This window comes from Chelonoidis abingdonii, chromosome 17 (assembly GCF_003597395.2).
Source record: "Chelonoidis abingdonii isolate Lonesome George chromosome 17, CheloAbing_2.0, whole genome shotgun sequence".
In the NCBI taxonomy this organism is placed as follows: Eukaryota; Metazoa; Chordata; order Testudines; family Testudinidae; genus Chelonoidis; species Chelonoidis abingdonii.
The window spans coordinates 12,552,155-12,572,677 of record NC_133785.1 but is presented as its reverse complement, the minus strand read 5'-3'; the positions used below and the strand labels follow the sequence as shown (position 1 = coordinate 12,572,677).

Genomic DNA, 20,523 nt, shown 5'->3' with positions numbered 1-20,523 from the left:
GCACCCCCAGCACCACAGCGGAACTTTGTCCACTAATGACTGCCTTTAAGACTCTTCTTAAAGGGGTTTCCCTCACATGGAAGAAGGCCATGGAAAATCAATCTCAGGCAATATTACTCTATCTTTAAAATTTCCATGGAGACCCCTCTTCCTGTCCTGTCCTGTCCTGACACTAATTCACAGAGAATCCTCCAATTGACCAGAGGACGGGAGTAGCATTACTGCAGAGGCAGCTGAAATCCTGTGGCTCAGAAGGAGCGATAGTGTGCAGTGTGTCCCAGCCAGAGGCTATAAATGTCCATAGTGTGTGGACAAATATGAAACTAAATCCATGTTAGACGTGCAGTACTCAGTGCACCACCACTTGATCATATACCGTACTTAATTTTACATAATCGGTAATTCCCATTAAGGTGCATTATGCTAGGAAGCTGTTGTAGTAAGCTAGCAGCAACTTCAGTCTTTATTGAATTAACTTGGAATTTATAGTGGCACTGAAGACCCTATTTTAAACGCTTCATCAGTATTACTTTTCCTACTGAGATACTGACAACTAAACGTATCTAACACTTGTCAGTGTATAAGAAACTAATGTTTCCTGTCATTTCTGCCTAATACTTGTAAACTACAAGAAGAAATCCATCCAAACTGATTGTACTTCTCAGGTATTATTGTCTGACAGAAAGCTTTATATTGGTTCTCGCATGGCAAGAAATGCATGCTGGCTACATGACACTGTGCCTATAATAAAAACGCCAACTATACTCCAGCGTGCACTAATGACTCTGCCTTTGCTGAATTTGTATACAAATTTTAAGTGGGAGGATGTGACTTCCTCTTTCTGATCACCTAACGGATCAGTAGAAGTTGGAATGCATAATGCTCATCTTTTCATTACATAAGCAAGCAAGAGTAATGGAGTTTTGCCAAGGCTTATGTTCTTCTCCCAGTAAGTTAGGCACACAAGGTTAAAACTGTATGTAACTATTTAATTAATATTGTAAAATTTTAGGTCTTGCTGAATATATATGGAGATATACTTATCTCACAGAGCTGGAAGGGACCTTGAAAAGTCATTGAGTCCAGTCCCCTGCCTTCACTAGCAAGACCAAGTACTGTCCCTGACAGTTTTTTTTTTTTTATTTTTTTTGCCCCAGATCCTTAAATGGCCCCCTCAAGGACTGAATTCACAATGTTGGGTTTAGTAGGCTAATGCTCAAACCACTGAACTATCCGTCCCCCCCATCCTTGAATAGATACATAAATGATGGGATGTTAATGTAGTTTTTGAGGAGTGAATGCTGTTTGACATTTAACTGGTATTTGCTGACGCTGTAGGTATGTCTCCACTGCAGTCAGAGGTGCATTTGCAGCATGAGTTGGCATACCTGCCCTAGCTTTAATTTAGCTAGCATTTCTAAAAATAACAGTGAAGGCATGGCAGCATGGGCTTCAGCACGGGATGTAGAAACCCGCCGGGGACCCTGGGTGCATATTTACCTTGTTAGCCTGCACTAGAGCCTGTGCGCTGTGTCTTCACTGCTGTTTTTAGCCATGCTAGATTGCAGCTAGTGCAGGTATGTCCACCTGAGTTGCAGTCACATCTCTGATTGCAGGGAAGACATCCCCTTTATATGAAATTTGTGTCTGTGTTTGGTATTTAAATTTTATTACTATTATGGGGCCAAGTCTTGTAGGTACTCAGTGCACAATTCCAGGTGGTACCACTGGGAGTTCCATGCATGGAAAGGCTGCTGCTCCAGGCCCGTAGATGTAGAATACCTAGGATATGATCTTTTCTATTCTGTTATGCATTAACATTATTTTATTTGCTTGATGCTAACAGATGATGTAGTTACTGTTCACGATGGGCATAATAGTGAAGTCCTTCAGTTAGAGCACCCATTGATTTCAGCACTTTCAACTTTGGTAAGGACTGTGAGACTAAGGGTTTTAATTCCTTTTGTTATATATTCCATTTTATTATATATTTTAAATGCAGGTATTGAAGATAAGGACAACTGGCATGGTAAGCCCCTCCCAAAAGACAAGGCTGAACAAATCATTCAGGAAATTGATGACAAAATCCAGAGCAAGAAAAAGCTTTCCCCAGCCCTCCCAGAAGAGGATGCACCAGTCGTAAATATTAGAAACATTAAGATGTCATCTCCACCAAATTACAAACTAGGAGAAAAGGTACCATGCTGTCTACTAACACATACCTGTTTTACAGATGAGAGAGAGGGAAAAAATGCTGTCCAGGAAAGTGCTTCCTTGTACTTTCCATTCTATTGGGTGAATTATTTACCAAATGAATGACAATGAATTCTGGGTCTTACCCTAGACCCTATATAAATAAAAACACTTCTCTTTTTGTGTGGTGTCCTTCACCTGTCTACCATAAATGCTCCCCGTTCATTTCCTTTTTTAACTCTGCTCCTCTGCCCCACACTTCTGCCATGTGACCTGCCTGATGCTGGGAGATAGTGTGTTTAAATGGGTAGGGTTTTTATTTAGAAAGGGCTAAATCATGGTCCCCTTATTCACATGACGAGATGTACACCTGTGGAGTTACACGATGGGGCAAATGGGAGCAGAATTGAAACCATTGACTTAAAAGAGACTAGCTGCGTGAATATGATGACACAGGTTTGACTCCGAATTTCCAGTGTCGTAGTTGGGAGGGACTCGCTGATTGCCTCAAACCCTTCAGTATTGGTGTGAGTTTAAGTCATTGGTTGTCCACACTGTTTAAGAAATTGCCATGTATCCTGCATTCAAGTAGAAGTTTAAAGGGCAAAGAATTGTGGGCGAGTCCTCTATAGCAGCTCTTCAGTGATGTTTGAGAACATCAGTGTGTGGAAGTCACTTGTGTGGCTGAATAAGTATTCAATTTCCATAGAGTTGTTAATATTTTCACCTTGTTGAAGTGTTCAGCCAAAAATAAATCAGAGTGAAGAACAAAGTTTTTGCTGAATGTTTTTATACCGCATGGAATTTTGATCTACATTTTTTAAAAAACAAAGTCTGAGCAGGCAGTTTTATGACTATGCAGGTGGTAGATTATAGACATAGTGCCTGGATTTAAAGAAAAGCAAGTATATATGTGTTCTGTGCAGACTAAATAGACCTGACACTGTGTTATATTGCATTTCCCCTACAGTTTTCTCTTCTGACTTCTGAATTGGGTTTATTACGTTTCTTGTGTGTGTCTTAATAATTTACATTTAAAATCTTGATAGAGTTTACACTTAATAAAATTTTAACATACCTCAAACAAACAAACAAAATCCCATTCAGAATCTAATAACAGCACTGCTTTATTTTCCTCTTCAAAGATGGCTACTCGCAAAGCTTATGGCCTTGCACTTGCAAAATTGGGCCATGCCAACAACCGAGTAATTGCTTTAGATGGAGACACAAAGAATTCCACCTTCTCTGACCTGTTTAAGAAAGAACATCCCAGCCGCTTCATTGAATGCTATATTGCTGAACAGAACATGGTAATTATTTCCTTTGCTCCATGAAATAATTTGTACCCTGCAGCAGCAGATGAGATTTTTAGATAATTTTGTCCTGATGATAAATGTTTTAGCATTTGATTTTAGGTGTTTGTCCAGGCATTGTAATTTGATTTGCCTCTGCTTAGAAAAAACTGCATGGCAGGAATAACAACACAATGGAAATGCATCTTCAACAGATGACTTAAAACCCCCCCACAACATTTGGCTTCTTTGCAGAACTTGCAAAGAGACGAACAGAGTATATGTAACAACAACATACCCCACTACATGATCTGTGGAGAGTAAGTTCAAGAGACTTGTTAACTTTCACTTCTGACTGGAAATAGAATGACATAGCATAGAATGACAATCTGCAACACAAGAGTGGGTGTAAAAATTTGAGGATAGAGGGAGAAAATTAGGCAATATTGTCCTCGTGGTTTTTATAATGACGGAGTTAAAAAATCTTATGTCAGAGAATAATACAGTGTTCTTTCAGCTAAATTCTGACACTTGTGCAACCTCACTGAAGCAAATGAAACTGCCTGAGTGTAAGTGAGAGCAGAATTTGGCCATTGGTTTTCAATAACTTGTAACCTAAGGACCACAGGATCTCCTCTTGCATGTTACATTTCAGTATACTTGCAGTGACTTCCGTGAAGTTACTCCTAATTTACATTAGTGTCAGTGAGAGAAAATCAGCCCCAAGAGCAGAATAATATCTCTGGGATAATGACATAAAAGGTACTGTGTAAATGTATCAAGGGATTCTAGTGATTCTGTGTTCTGCACTCATCTACATTGTTGAAGCATTTTTTTGGTAGATGTCAGTCCAAAGCAAAGGTAGACAAACCCGTCCATAGCTGTTAACATCATCACTCTCCACAAATTGGAGGTAGTAAAATCTCCAGACTGAAAAATGTACAGCCTTCATTTACAGAAAAAGAAAAGAGGGAGTCAAGTTTGAGAGTCCTCAGAATGGCTGCCTGGAAATAGGTGAAGAAAAGGTATTGATGCTACGCAAACAATCAGTAAGAATTAATAAATAGAATGAAAGCAGCAGAGAATCCTGTGGCACCTTATAGACTAACAGAGGTTTTGGAGCGTGAGCTTTCGTGGGTGAATACCCACTTCGTCAGACGCAGGTAGTGGAAATTTCCAGGGGCAGGTATATATATGCTAGCAAGCAAGCTAGAGATAACGAGGTTAGTTCAGTCAGGGAGGGTGAGGCCCTGTTCTAGCAGTAGAGGTGTGAAAACCAAGGGAGGAGAAACTGGTTCTGTAATTGGCAAGCCATTCACAGTCTAGAATGGACACTACTGGGGTTTCCAGAGCAGAAGGATTGGGTAGAAGAAATTGCCTTTGCTTTCCTTAAGTGAAGATCCAATTAATAGGGACAAGATTTGAAGTTAGTGAAAAAGAGAGATTTTAGTTAGGAATTTCTGAGGTACTAGTCACCAAAGATAAAGAGGTTTCACAGTGAAAACTCCCACAGACCATCGTGTACCCTTCCCTGTTAATTGACTTTCCTCTTCTTGCTCCTCCCAGGTGAGCATTGCAGTTGGCTGTGCCACTCGTGACAGGACTGTTGCTTTTGCGAGTGCCTTTGCCACCTTTTTCACCAGAGCTTTTGATCAGATCCGTATGGCTGCCATTTCTGAGAGTAACATCAATCTGTGTGGCTCTCACTGTGGCGTTTCTATTGGTAAGTGCAACCTGGGGTTATCTACCAGAAATATTCAGTGGCTTCAGTGATGACCATTCCCATCTTTGCTGTTGACTTGCGCTGTGTGACTTTGAGAGTCACTTGCTGTCTGTGCTTCATTTTCCGCATCCCTAAAATGGGAGAATAACGATACCAACTTTTGTCCAGCGCCTTGAGATCTATGAATGAAAGATACTACATGCATCTTAGATATTAGTAGATTTTTATTATTGTAATGGGAGATAGGGCTTGCTGTTTAAACTTACCCATTTGATATAATAATTTTGACTTATCACAGTATTTCTTACTTACTGTAGTTGTTAATAAACTTATTAAAACTAAACTTCCTAACGTTACAGAGAGCTTAGAAAACTAGGATCTGTGAAGTAGGTGCACAGTTAAGGAATTTGCAGTACCCCTTCCAGTTTTTGCTTACCTCCACAACTGCCCAGTGCATGTCTGTTCGTATTGGGGAATGGAGCAAGCGAAAAGCATAAAGATTGCAAAATGAAAGCAGGAGCAGATATTCATATTGTGTGTGTGTGTGTGTGTGTGTATTTGTAAATGTACATAAATAAGCTATGCTAATATACAAATTATACAGTATAATGGCATCCACACAAGGGATCTGTACCACTTTAACTTTACCACAAACCAATATAAAGCAGTACAAAAACTTCCTGTAGACAAGCCGGAAGATAGAGCCTTGTCCCAGCTCAGTGGATGGTCATGTGCTATATGTCTTCATAGCAAACACTTAAGAGTTTGTCTATGCTGGCACTTCGTTGGCAAAACTTTTGTCATTCGAGGTGTTTAAAAAAAAAAAATCCTCTCAAACGATAAGTTTTACCGACGAAAAGCACCAGTGTGACCAGCGCTTTGTCAGCATGGACGCTTTCCTGCCAACAAAGCCGCTGTCTTCTGCCGACAAACAGCAGCTACACTGCATGCCATTTAGCAACACAGCTGTAGCAGCACAACCATGTCGCTAAAAGCCTCATACTGCAGCCATAGGTGCGTGTCTCCGCACTCACTATAGCATATAGGATTATGGCTTGGGTGTATCATTAAGAGTTTTTTTCTTTACAAACCTTGTTCCTGTAAAGTAGAGGTGGACAAACTACAGCCTGTGGGCCACATCCGGCCCATGGGACTGTCCTTCCCGGCCCCTGAGCTCCTGGCCCAGGAGGCTAGCTCCCAGCCCCTTCCCTGCTGTCCCCTCTCCCCTGCAGCCTCAGCTTGATCATTCCACCACAGGCGCAGTGCTCTGGGCGGCGGGGCTGTGTGCTCCTGGGGCAGCTCAGCTGCAGAGCCCAGCCTAATCCGGTGATCTGTGCTGCATGGTGGCTGTAGAATTGCCAGCCACCGGTGCTCCAGGCAGTGCAGTAAGGAGGCGGAGGGTTGGATACAGGGCAGGGGAGTTTGGGGTGGTAGTCAGGGGGCAGGGATGTGGATAGGGGTCAGGGTGGTCAGGGGAAACGGGGTTGAATGGGGTTTGGGGTCCTGGGGGAGGCAGTCAGGAAGGAGGGGGGGTTGGTTGGAGCGGCAGGGGGCAGTCAGGGGCAGGGGTTCCGGATGCAGTCGAGGGACAGGGAGAATGGGTGATTGGCTGGGGCAGGGGTCTCAGAGGGGCTGTCAGGAATGAGAAGAGGGATTGGATGGGGCAGCAGGGGTCCGGGGGCGCTCAGGGAGCAGGGGTGTGTGGATGGGGTAGGGGTCCCAGAGGGGCTGTCAAGGAACAGGGGGAGTTGGATTTGGGGGTGGGGAGCAGATAGGAGGTGGGAGTTGGGCCATGACAGCCTCCCCTAACCGGCCCTCCATACAATTTCCAAAACCTGATGCAGCCCTCAGGCCAAAAAGTTTGCCCGCCCCTGCTGTAAAGACCAGTTCTCCTTCTTTTTCATAGTCTGTAGCTCCCACAGTCTAACGCTAATGAGTTTAACCAGCAGCAAAAGCTAAAGGAACAAGAGCCTCTTCCCCATCAGAGAAATCAGTGTTTGTTTTTAGCCTTTGTTTGCTGGGGAAAATGAGACTCCAATAACTAGCTGAACTGCCTTTGTGAGAGCAGTGATTTCTGATCTGCTTCACGGCCTTTGTAATTTGGATTGTTTTACTGTGGAGCTACAGTGGGGACTCCATAGTTATGGTTATAAGACCATTTCCATTATAAGTTGAATTTTGTCCCCACTTCTAACCTTTTTAAAAAAATTCCTTTGCACCTAAAATTTTGTATGTCTACCAGCAGTCTTGCAAAGGAGAATATTTGGGAAAAATTGGAAAAAGTCCTTTTGAGATAGCAGGGCTCAAAAAGAATTGTTGTTTACATCGTTTGAAGAAGAAGAAAAAAAATTTTATAGATACCCATGGCTCTCACTGAGTTCAGAACTGGCCAGTGGTGGAAATTAACTGTGAAGATGGGGCACACAACTGTGTGTGATCCTGGGCTTCTGTGGTTTAGAAAATTGGGCAATTAAATAAATGAACGGTCAGAGTCAGATTTGTAAATATGTACTTTAAACAACAATAAAAAACTAGTTAGTCATGTGATTAGATCATAATAGTTTCAGCCATTACAGTGTGCTATAGGAGCCAATAAATGGACAGTATAAATATGTATGAACAGAAATTACAATGTGTACAGGATTGTTTTAAATATCTGTGCCATCTTAATGATTGTTTTAATGTACAATTTTAGTGATTATAACATGCTGACAAATCACGTGACATTTTGTAATTCAAGCCATTTTGTGGGGAGTTCAAAACCCCAACATTCCTGGGTTTTGTTGAAGGCGGGGGAGTTGTTATATATGTAACTTGAATCATTTTCTATTCTTAAGTATCAGAGGGGTAGCCGTGTTAGTCTGGATCTGTAAAAGCAGCAGAGTCCTGTGGCGCCTTATAGACTAACAGACATATTGGAGCACGAGCTTTCGCGAGTGAATACATCCGACGAAGTGGATATTCACCCATGAAAGCTCATGCTCCAACACATCTGTTAGTCTATAACGTGCCACAGGACTCTTTGCTGCTTTTTCTATTCTTAGTTGCCCTTGTATGCCAGATTTCTGCTTTAACAGGATTTTTACTTAAATAGTAATTTTTGGGCAGAACTGTGTCTTAACACACTTATCTGTAAAGCACCTTGAACATTGTTGGTGCTAAACAATAACTGATAATATTGAAGGTGGATTGTAAATACCTGAAATAGAAGTGGAACTAACACTAGAATCTTTATCTTGGGTTTTGATTCAATGGCCTGTTAATATTGTTGAATTTCAGGGTTTTTTGCTTTGTCCATTAGTTGTTGTCTCTGCTTTTCTGCTTGCCACTTTCAATGGGAAGCATAACCACTGTGCAGACCTAATGATGGGAAAACTCCTGTTGAAGTCCCATTCAGTACAAGTGCTTGTATGTACTTGAATGTCAGTGGGAGGGTCTTCCCCTGTCATGACTGTAGGTTAAGACCCCTTGTTCACTTTTGCTCTGGTTTGGACATTATTTTCATTGGTACTTTTTTCTTTTTTTTGGTAGTGTTGAAAATTCCTCCGGGGTGTTTTTTGGGGTGGAGGTAGGGGTGGGAAGGGGCTTCTCTTACAAAAACGCACTCTTCTTCTTGTCAACTCTTTTGTAACCTCTTTTGTAGCAGTTAGTGGGCTTGTACAGAAAGGCTTTGCTCCTGATTGTCCTTTGCCATTACAGGCAGTGACATGATTGGATTCAGGAGTCTTTGAAGGGTTAGTCTGGAATAGTGCCATCTCCTGAGCTCCATTACATAAGGGCATTCTGTTGGGTTGTTTTGGTTTTTTTTTATCTGTGGCGACTCATGGCATACAGAACACTTTTCTGTGTCAAGTCTTTTTATAGACCTGCAATTTACGCAATAAGATACTTAGAGTTAAATGAATAATATCTGTACTTTTTACTGCTCTTTCATGAGACTATTTACTGCAATATATGGATCCGTGTTCAATCTTTTAAACCAGGCCGGCACAACTTGCGGCCCGCGGAGCCTCACTGTGCGGCACGCGGGGGGATTCTAAATCCCCTGCACACGGCGCTCTGCGGGCAGCCCAGAGCCCTTTGAATCCCGGCAGCGGCCAGGAATCAGAGGTCCCTGGGCTGCCCGCAGCCGCGAGGAGCCCACAGCCCTTTAAATCCCAGCCACGGCCGGAAGACAGGGGGTTCTGGGCTGCCGGTAGCCACGGGGAGCCCTGAGCCCTTTAAATCCCAGCCGCGACTGGGAATCAGAGGGCTCTGGGCTGTCCGCAGAGATTCCTAGCCGTGGCTGGGATTTAAAGGGCTCAGGGCTTTCCACAGCTGCCAGCAGCCCAGAGCCCTTTGAATCCCAGCCCGCGGCCGCTGATTGCCCTTCCCTGGACCCCTGCCCCAACTGCCCCCCAGGACCCCCACCCCCTATCTAAGCACTGCTGGTCCTTGTCCCCTGATACCTCTCTCCCGGGACCCCTGCCCCTAACTGCCCCGCAGGACTCCACTCCCTATCTAAGTGCCGCTGCTCCTTGTCCCCCGATTGCCTCCTCCCGAGACCCCTGCCACTAACTGCCCCTTGGGACCCCAGCCCCTATCTAAGCCTCCCTTTTCCTTGTCCCCAACTGCCCCCTCCTGAGACCCCCCCCAACTTCCCCCAGGACTGCACCCCCTTCCTGTCCCCTGATAAATCCCTGGGACTCCCATGCCTATCCAACTGTTGCCTGTCCCCTGACTGCCGCTCCGAACCTCCGTCTCATCCAACCCCCCCACTTTCTGTCCCTTGACTGCCCCCCGGAACCCCCTACCCCGTCTCGAACCCCCAGGCCCCTTACCGTGCCACTCAGACGAGCGTGTCTGGTTCCATGCAGCTCCAGACAGTTGCTGCCATGCTCCTCCATGGAGGCCACAGGCCTCCCCCCCCCGCCCCCCAGCACCTGCCTTCCAGATTTGAACACCTCAAAATTCAAGAGTGCTCAAGCTCAGTTTGGGCAACTGTTACTTGATTTCTCCCAAATCAAATATATTGATCCACTGTAACTTGCTGTTGAAAAAGTAGGATAAAATTGAGCAAGAAATCTTATTAGGACTGGAATTGCTATTTTCAACAGCCATTGCCTTTTTGTTTGTTTGAAAGGAAGACAGTGATATTGCATTGGCAAATTCCCCAAAGAAAGAAAGAGTGGAACAAAAGAATAATAAAGGCACCTCAACTTTTCCTCATTTATGGAGGACAGTCTTATAATATGCATCCAGATATCCTCCAATCACAGCAACTGAAAATTGTTCCACTTTACTGCAGCTCTGTAACCATATGGGAACCAATCCTGTTTGTGTTTTGTGCACATCCAATTTTCCTGCTAAATGACCCGCCCTGGGAGCGAGTTACCAGTGACCCAGGGCTGGAGCGGCAGGAGGTGTGGTGGGGGGGCACTGGTGGTGGGAAGCCCAGGGCTGGGGCAGCAACGGGGTGGGAGGAGGGCACTGGTGGGGAGGAAAGGGTGAAGCCAAGCACTGCGGCAGGCAGGGTGTGTGTGTGTGGGTGGAGGGAGAGCCTAGGACTGGGGCAGCAGGGAGGTACAGGGAGGAGCCCAGGGCTGGGACGGGGGACAGCCAAATTTTTTTTTTTTGCTTGGGGCAGCAAAAACCTAGAGCCAGCACTGCTGGGTTACCCCAGCCACCGGAACCCCGGGCCCTTTAATTTGACCCTGAGGGCTCCCAGCCACCTCTTCAGCTGGGAGCCTCTGGATGATTTAAAATAAAGTATAACCTCCCCACCCCCAACCTTCCTTTTTGGCCCACAGCTGTTTTGGTGGGGCGGCGCTGGGGAAGGAGAGTTTGTTTCCGCAGGGCTGGGCGGCCCTAGGGTGGGGTGTTTCCACGGGGCCGGGAGGTTTCGGCCCTCAGCTGTTTTCTTTGGAGTAATGTGGCCCTTGCCGCTTTACGAGTTGTGCAGGCCTGTTTTAAACAAACACAAAAATCTGAAAATAATCATATCAAATGGGCTATTAACTGTTAATAAAATAGAAGTGATTCTCCTTTCACATTTCCAGCAGTCTAAATCCAGAGTGACACCATTTACTTGAGCGTAACTTTTGCTCACAAAACTTCTGTGTTGAACTGTAAATCTGAAGGTGCTTTGATAACTTATAGCTCCTCTTCTTTCTTCCATTCACTTCCTGTTTTAGTTGCTTCTTTCTTTACTATTGTTTTGTTGTTGCATTTTATTTTTCTGTTTTTTTTTCTTTATAACCCTAGTTCTCTTTCTTTTTAGTTTCCTTCTGTCTTCTTATTTACTATTTAGATGGGTCCAAGTTTAAAGAGAAGATGATTCTTTTCTGAAGCAGGTAGACTTGCATGTCCTCTGTGTGCCTGATATATATTATTTTGACCACCTCTGCTATAATGAGTCCCCAGAGCAGATTTTAATTCCATTTTGTGCTTGTTTTTTTCCTTCTTTTAGGAGAGGATGGACCTTCTCAGATGGGCCTGGAAGATCTGTGCATGTTCCGTGCTGTTCCCAATTCAACTGTCTTTTATCCTAGCGATGCTGTAGCCACTGAAAAAGCAGTAGAAATAGCTGCTAACACTAAGGTTTATGCCGTTGCATTTCTGATTTGGAAAATATGTATTTGTTTTAAATGTATTTTTTTTATAAGTGATGGAAATCTTGTTTGTTACTAGCCCATCTTTTGTATGCCTCAGTTTCAAAGGCATTGGCATTGTGGCAGCACATCTCCTTCAGTTAGAGAGGTCTGATGATATGTCTATACTGGAGTTGCAGGTGTGATTTCCAGCTTGGATAGATGTTGTCATGCTGTATGGAGTGTCTTAAGGCACTGTCAGACTGTCAAAAGGCAGGGCAGACACCCCAAACGATGGTATGTTCTATAATTAGATTTCCCCTCCACTCCAGAGTCCAAACTGATGGGATGAATTCATGCATAGGTCTCTCCTTCCTGGAGGGAATTAGGAATGCAGTCAACAGGGTCTTTCTCCTTTTGATGCTACACATTACCCCATTTGCCTTCAGTGGGCCATCTTGTAGGCAGGACAGGCTTGATGCGTTACCCAATTACAGAGGTTTAGAATGCAAATGCCCAGTATAATTTATACCGTGGGCTCTAGAGGTTATAAGTGAAATCAGTACATGCAGCATCCTACAAGCATTTTATAAAGTCTAAACGCGTTCTTGTCAACTTAACATCTAATATCTATCTTGGTAATGCTACATATTGGCAAGCAAAACTTGTTGCAAGCAAAACTGGTTTCCAGCTGTGCTTTTGTAAGTATTCATTGAGGCCTGGGGCCTTGACATAAGCTGCCACCTGATCTGCCAGTGTCATGGTTGTACCTGTGCTAGCTCTGACTGAGCTAATACACTAAAAATAGAAGCATAACCAGAGTGGTGCAAGCAGCAGGATGGGTTAGTCACCCGAGTAAGTGTCTAGGATTTCAGACGGGATTGTACTCGGGGAAGCTAGCCTGTCCTGCTGCTCGTACTCCTGCGTCTGCACTTCATTTTTAGCACTCTTGCTCAATCAGAGCTAGCATGCATATATCTGCCTGAGCTTGAAATTAGAGCTCCAGTATAGACAACCTCTGCCCTGACTGGTTCTGAGTGCACAAATGGGAGATATGTTGTACTCTAGGGCATGTTCTCGTAAATGGTTGAACAATGGTTACGCACTGGGTCTAAACTGGTTCAAAAATGGGGGAATGGTATCATGTAACTAGCTCTGATTTCGTATTTAGTGGGTGGGCAAAAAGTGTAACTTACCCCAGGGTGGTGTTCTTTGGGGGCCCTGTTCAGCCCAGCTGAGTGTGACTTGGAGACATTGGGGATGGAATAGACAAAAATTAAAGCATATGGAGCAGTTCCTCAGCTGGTGTAAGTCACTGCAGCTCCATTGGATCTATGCTAACTTATTCTAACTGAGGATCTGGCCCATTTTCTTCCACTCTCCTGTTAGTGAGGATGCACTTGTAGTTAAGAGATTGGGCTATGAGAGAGATCTAAATTCTGTCAGTGGTGCTGCCACAGACTTCCTGTGTCACCTGGGGCTAATCCCTTAACTTCTCTGGGATTTCATTGCCCATCTCACAACAGGAATTTGAGGATAAATCCATTTAAGTTCCTGCTTACTCCAGGCTGCCTTTGACTGAATTTGATCCATTGTCTCCAAAGATTGCTGGCAACAAAAAGTCATATTCTACAGTCCCTGCTTGTATGAAACTCGTATTTACTTATTAAAGTTTTTTTGCCTGAACAAAGATTGAATTATCTGAGCTGCTGCTCCTGTGCCTCTCCTAATGCTGCCTTAACCAACGCAGTGTTGAGGTGTTGGTGTGTCAGATATGGCCAATAGTAAGAGAGATGCAAAACACAGAACAAGAGAGCAAGAGCAAGGGAAAAGAGGGATGAAATACAGATTGTGGTTTGTTAAAAGAATTGGTACTTTCCTTTAGAAGAGCATATGAACATGAACAGAAAGAGTATGAACTTCCTTGCCTTTAGCTGAGGCTTTCCTCCTTTGCCTAGTTTGCTTTGATCTTCAACCTGCTAGACTGACTAGAGATTTTAGCTTTTCTAGCAGCGTGGTAAGATTTTAAATCCTAATTAGGCCAGGTAGGATTTTCATTTCCAGAAGCAAAAACTGGATGACCTTTGGAAGAGAAGTAAGATATTAAATTGCTTGTGCATCATGAAAGAGGTTAACTGTGCAGCAATGACTGAGAGTAGGGTAATTGAAAAGCACTAGTGTTGGATTTAAGGAGAGTTTTTGGGCAGGGAAAGTTTGCTCAATAAAACCACTGATAATATCGAAGGGATGAAAGCAGAGCTAAGTAGAATGAAAAAAATCAAGTTCTGGAAAGTTTTTTTGTTTTGTGTCTATAAAAATTAGAATGCCTTAGCCACAGCTATTTTTGTAACTCAGGCTGCGTTCCTTTTGGAAACAGGGCGTTTGTTTCATAAGGACCAGTCGTCCTGAAAATGAAGTTATCTATAGCAGCAACGAGGACTTCCAGATTGGACAGGCCAAGGTAAGTACTGTCTAGAGAACAGTACCATCTGAAATAACATACCAGGTTCCTTCTCAAAAACCCCTTCTTCTCCAGGGTATTCTGTCTCCACCTAGTCAATATATAAAGAAAACTAAAGGAGTCTTAGTCAAATAACCATCAACAATATTTATCATAAAGAGGAAACTAAACAAATGTATAATTCTTATTTGCCTTTTCCTCTCAGGTGGTGGTCAAGAGTAAGGATGACCAGGTCACTGTTGTTGGAGCAGGAGTGACTCTGCATGAGGCACTAGCTGCAGCAGAGCAGCTGAAGAAAGGTAAATGGAGATTATTTATCTAACTAGACCTAAAGAAATCAATATCAGCCAGCCTGATTGCTGGATAGCTGAGTCTTCTGCACAGATAAATGTAAACTCTGCTAATCAGAAACTCATTTAAAAACATGTTATAGAACAGCTGATCTCCTGTTAATTGAAATATCACAATATGCATCCCATCCTGTAAATCTTCAGTCCTGTAAGTAATCCTGTTTACTTTAGTGGGCCTGCTAGCAAGAGTATCTGTTGCTTCTCTGTTTTCTTTAGCCAATCAGAATATACTAATACAGCATACAATGGCACACAGGCTGGCTACCATTGAACTGTGCCAACAACCAGGACTCAAAATGATAAAATCTGCCTTGGGTTACAAATACCACCTTTCTCTGAAATATTTTTAATATTATCATTTACACTTACTCTTTAAGTCAGGCGTAGGCAACCTGTGGCACACATGCCAAAAGCGGCAAGCAAGCTGATTTTCAGTGGCATTCTCACTGCCCGAGTCCTGGCCACCAGTCTGGGGGGCTCTGCATTTTAATTTAATTTTAAATGAAGCTTCTTAAACATTTAAAAAAACCTTATTTACTTTGTATACAACAATAATTTAGTTATATTATAGACTTCTAGAAAGAGACCTTCTAAAAACATTAGAATGTATGACTGGCACGCAAAACCTTAAATTAGAGTGAATAAATGAAGACTTGACACACCACTTCTGAAAGGTTGCCAACCCCTGCTTTAAGTCCTGCATTATTTTATCACCTTATTTTTTGATTATGCCTTGTATATTGTTTGTTTGAAGATGGATTAATACACTGCAGGAAGCCAAAGCTTTTCTAGGATATCTGAACCAGCTGGCTGAGTACTAATTTATTTTTTTATTGTGCCCAGAATGTGCTCAGCACTATATAAGGATGTGATTCATTGTGTCGGCACATTTAACTCTGTTTCATTTAACAGGCGAACTGAATAACCAATCTGACCTGTTTAGCTGAAATGTTCTGCATAAATTATTTGCTATAATAGGAATAAGATAATTGAAATAGGACTTTGGTTCATAATGCTTCTTGCTGTAGGCGTTGCTAACTTGATTTTTTGATCAGTGCCTCAGCATTCAAATAGAAGCAGGAAGCCCTTATCCTTTGACAGTGTTCTAGTCCACTGACATCTCTCGGAGTAAACAAAAATCCTTCAATGAAATAATAGGAGAATGTGACCAGCACAATCCAGCTCTTAATTCAATAAGCTATGCCCGAGAATAGATTAGAAGGTATTCAGAGTGTAATACAATTAATGCTTCAGGTTGCTTAGTGGGCAGCTCCGCACACTGTGCCTGTGTAGACAGAGGTTCTACCATGACCTTGAGCTGCTTGCTGTGTTGTGTAAGTTTGATTCTTAGGGCCAGATTCTCTTTTGCACTGTAACTGCTTTGCACTTCATCGCAAACCCTTAAGTCAGTATAACCAGCCACAGAGGGATCATCCCATTGTAGGGGCATCCTCTGATATCCTAGAACTGCAATAGCAGCTCCTAAGCCATCCCCTGACTGTCAGCATAACGTGGCAGAGGTTTCCTTGTGCCTCAGCGATCCCTGGCTGTTATATTGGCCCCTTGCGGGGGTTGGTAGCTGGTACACGTTAGACCAGGCCTCAGGCTGCTCTGACATATGTAAAAGCTGGCTCAGCATGCAGCCAGCCCAAGAACAGGGAGAAGCTGAGGTAGCTTAAAGCCATTTTGTACGTACCCTTGAGTTGTCAGTGCCTTAGCAGACAGCCTGGGCCTCGGACTCTGAGTTAATGGCAGAGTAAACTCAGATTGCGTTGCTGGCCAAAGGAGAAGTAGGGATTGTGGCTTGTGAAATTCGAGCAGTTTGCAAGTAGCAGATGACCTGCAATAAAGACTATGTGTGAAAAGTCTTCAGTGTGGATTCAGCTACCATACTGCGCTTACTGTGAGGTAAAGGTCTCTTTGCTGGGAGCTGGAGCCATCTCCAGGGAATGGGGAGGGAGCATGCATGACTCATGAGTTCAGAATAAAAAATTTGCAAATCATACTCTGGAAATCATTAGAGCCATTTTTTCAGTAATTATGCAAGAGCCTCTCAGGGTTTCGCACTGCATTTCTTACAGAAGTTTTTAATTCTTGCATTCTTCAAAGGCACATACTATATTGTACAATAACTACAATTCCACTTCTACAGAAAAAATCTACATCCGAGTGATTGATCCATTCACTATAAAACCCCTGGATAAGATGACCATACTTGAAAATGCAAGAGCAACCAAAGGCAGAATTATCACTGTGGAAGACCATTACCCTGAAGGTAAGCTGATTTCAGCTGGTGATAGTAAGGCTATGTTTCAGTCATGGGTATTTTTAATAAAACTCATGGACAGGAGACTGGCCCTAAACAGGACCCATGACCTGTCCATGACTTTTATTAAAAATACCTGCCCTGACTAAAACTTGGGCGGTGGGATGAGGGTGCTTGGGAGGGTGGGGAGAGGTCCGGGGCCGCCACAGGTGCTGGGGGAGGTGACCCGGGACCCCTGCTGGTGTAGGGGTTGGGGGTTGGCGGGGCTTCCTACCCAGCTCCATGTCCCTGCATCTCCTAGGCAGCGAAGCCAGGGGCCAGGGAAGGAGCTCTTCCACTGCTCCCGCCACAAGCACTGGCTGCCATAGCTCCCATTGGCGAGGAACCACAGCCAATGAGAGCTGCGGAGGCAGGGCCTGCAGGTGCTGGCAGAGTGCAGCACAGAGACCTAGGAGCTGCAGGGGGACCCCACCCCAAGTAAGCACCCCCAACCCCCTCAAACCCTTAGCCATGGAATCTGTGACTTCTGTGACCTCCGTGACAGACTCACAGCCTTAGTGATAGCCCACAGAGTTGACCTGTCAAGCCTACAGTCTCTTGACATTTGAGACTCAGAAATATCATGCCTTATCTTTTATGATTTTATTTCTTTGTAAAAAAGTTTCCAGCCATCTTCCTTGCAGATTTATCCTTAACAATTGAAACTGATCGGGAGGGGTGAAAGTCTCTGTTTTTTCCTTAAGGTAGTGGGTTAATTAGAGGCCACCTGTAGTTATTTATCATTTACTTTAGGGTCCTCCCTTAAACATGGATCAGGTGAAATCTTGATCCTTCTGTTCCTGCTAATGCTATAGACTCCAGAGGTGGTGAGGTGTTTGTGGGACTATCGCGATTGCCTCTCCACACTGGCCAGCAGAGAGCATATACAGCAGCCACTTTGTTAAAAGATGTAATAGATGCCACTGCTATGTGCACTTCCTTGGCATTCCCTGAGTCATTGGGCTTGATTCTGGATTGCTTGGCATACATTCCCTTTGTCCTCTCTTCATTCCTTAATCTGTGCAGCAGCGGCTTGCAAGCCTATTGTATTCCCTATCGTTGCTGTGGGATACCTGGAGAGCACCAGGAGGGTAAAAAGTCATGTGTAGGGCCTGTGGCAAATATCTCCTCCCTGCACAAATCTTCAGTGGCTTCCCTGTGTAAAAATGTCCTGTGAGGGCAAGCCTTTACATCACACGTTTCCATGATCTACCTGTCAGCCTTGTTCTGCTTGGGAGAAAAGCATTAAAAGGGACGTCATCAGAGGAACAAACATGAAGTACGGCATCATTGGATGTTGTTACTGTGAGTTTGTCCTAGACTGGTGTTTGTGGTCAGTGTTGCAACACAAGTGAGAGAGCATAATTATAAATACTGGTCTAGATATGCCATTGTTCCAGAACACCAGTGCCGGTAGTTTGATTGAGCCACATGCTTTTTTGCACCTATTCTCAGCTTTGCATAGATGTTTTTACTGTAACTTTGCATGAGTAAACAATTGCCTTGGCAGTGTGAAATTCACTTATTGAGACAGTTACACTGGCTCAGCCACCTACATATGGTGTAGCACAAGAGAATCAAGCCCATTGTGTCTGCCTCTGCAAGACAGCCTCCAGCAGCTGTTGTTAGTAGGTAGCTCCTCTTCGTACCTCTCTCTCAGCATCGTGCAATAACTAAGCCTCAGACTGACAAAGATATTTAGGCACCTAAAGATCGATAGACATCTAGTAGGATTTACAAAATGCCTAAAGCAGGGTGCCTAACTCCCCTTGAATTCAGTGGGGATTAGGAACCTAACTCCATTGCACCATTCTCTTGGGTTGAACCATATGTCGATGGCTGCTGGGCAAGTGTAAATTTGGTGTTAAACTTTATCAGAAGTTTAATTTCACACTGCTGAGGTGATGGTCTTGTCATGGAAAGTTACAATAAATCTGGCTCTCAGTGCCTGGTTCTGAAAGATGCTGCTGGCTTCTTGAGAGTTCTCTCTATCTTAGTTATATTTATATAGCTCCCCATTACCATAGTATCTGAGCACCTTACAATATCCTTGTGAGATGGGAAAATTATTCCCATTTTGCAAATGGGAAGCTGAGACACAGAGAGACTAAAGGTAACACTTTCAAAATAATTTAACTGACTTTCAATAAGACTTAAGCTCCTAAGTGCTTATAGATCACTTAAGGTCTTTTGAAAATTTTACCTGAAGTGACTTGGCCACTCACTCAAAGTCTGTGGTGAAGTGGGGAATTGAACCTGATTTGCCTAAGTCTAGCCTGTAGGAGGTGATAGTGCTGACACTGCAGCCTTATCATGGGAACAAAACAAATGTGTAACCTTTAGATCTTCCAAATTGTCTTTATTTTAATAGCTGCAGGAAGTAGCTTATGCAGAAATAACCTGTTAGCCTAGACACTATGAATGTTATGCATGTTACTGTCTTTTTCCTAGGTGGCATTGGAGAAGCAGTGTCAGGTGCTGTAGTTGGAGAGCCTGGTATCACAGTCACTCGCTTGGCTGTATCCCATGTGCCAAGAAGTGGGAAACCAGCAGAGCTCCTTAAGATGTTTGGCATTGATAAAGATGCCATCGTGCAGGCTGTTAAAGTGGCAGTTTCCAAATCAAGGAATGCAGAGTAGTTTGAAGCATCGCACATTGTGTTACATCGGACCAGTGTTCAAAACAATACTGTAACTTGGAGGAGAAGGTGCTTAAAATATTTGCAGAGAAGGTCTAATAAAAGTACAAGATTTAAACAAAATAGTGTTAAATCATTTTACTTACATGGGCTTTTATGCATTGCAGTGGTGGCTGAATGTAGACATTCTAGTGTCTTTTAGGTCGCTTCGTACTGTTCTGGAATGTCAGGCTTTTGGGGCATGGATCATAGATTCATAGACTCTAGGACTGGAAGGGACCTCGAGAGGTCATCGAGTCCAGTCCCCTGCCCTCATGGCAGGACCAAATACTGTCTAGACCATCCCTGATAGACATTTATCTAACCTACTCTTAAATATCTCGGCAGAGATTGGAATTCCACAACCTCGACTAGGCAATATTCCACCTGTTTAAGTACCGAGGCTGGACAGTTAGGACTTTTCACTAATGTCCAACCTAAATCTCCCTTGCTGCAGTTTAAGGAAGCCCATTGCTTCTGTTCTACGTCGAATCTAGAGACACTAAGTGAACAAGTTTTTCTCCCTCTGCCTGATGGACAACCTTTAGAATAACCTGAAAAACGCGATCATGTCTCTAGTCATCTTTTTCCAAACAAAACAAACCCAATCTGTCAGCCTTCCTTATAGGTCATTTCTCAACCAACCACGATCTGTGGCACCTTATAGACTAACAGATGTTTGGAGCATGAGCTTTCATGGGTGAATACCCACTTCGTCAGATGCATCTGACGAAGTGGGTATTCACCCACGAAAGCACATGCTCCAAAACATCTGTTAGTCTATAAGGTGCCACAGGATTCTCTGCTGCTTTTACAGATTCAGACTAACATGGCTACCCCTCTGATAGTTCTCAAGACCTTTAATCATTCTTGTTGCTCTTCTCTGGACCCTCTCAATTTCTCCACATCTTTCTTGAAATGCGGTACCCAGAACTGGACACAATACTCCAGTT

At 43.6% G+C, this 20,523-nt stretch overlaps 1 protein-coding gene across 4 annotated transcripts in view; it reads left to right on the top strand.

The window, feature by feature from the left end:
• TKT (transketolase) overlaps positions 1–19,654 on the top strand; it is a 45,835-nt gene extending 26,181 nt beyond the window's left edge. For all 4 annotated transcript variants that reach the window (XM_032804159.2, XM_032804161.1, XM_032804160.1 and 1 more), the window contains 8 exons: positions 2,003–2,196; positions 3,339–3,503; positions 5,052–5,208; positions 11,657–11,787; positions 14,155–14,238; positions 14,444–14,537; positions 16,741–16,863; positions 19,345–19,654. In XM_032804159.2, coding sequence (XP_032660050.1) covers positions 2,003–2,196; positions 3,339–3,503; positions 5,052–5,208; positions 11,657–11,787; positions 14,155–14,238; positions 14,444–14,537; positions 16,741–16,863; positions 19,345–19,532 — 1,136 coding nt within the window. In that variant the 3' untranslated portion in view covers positions 19,533–19,654. The remainder of the gene's footprint in view (positions 1–2,002; positions 2,197–3,338; positions 3,504–5,051; positions 5,209–11,656; positions 11,788–14,154; positions 14,239–14,443; positions 14,538–16,740; positions 16,864–19,344) is intronic.
• Positions 19,655–20,523: the final 869 nt, after the last annotated feature.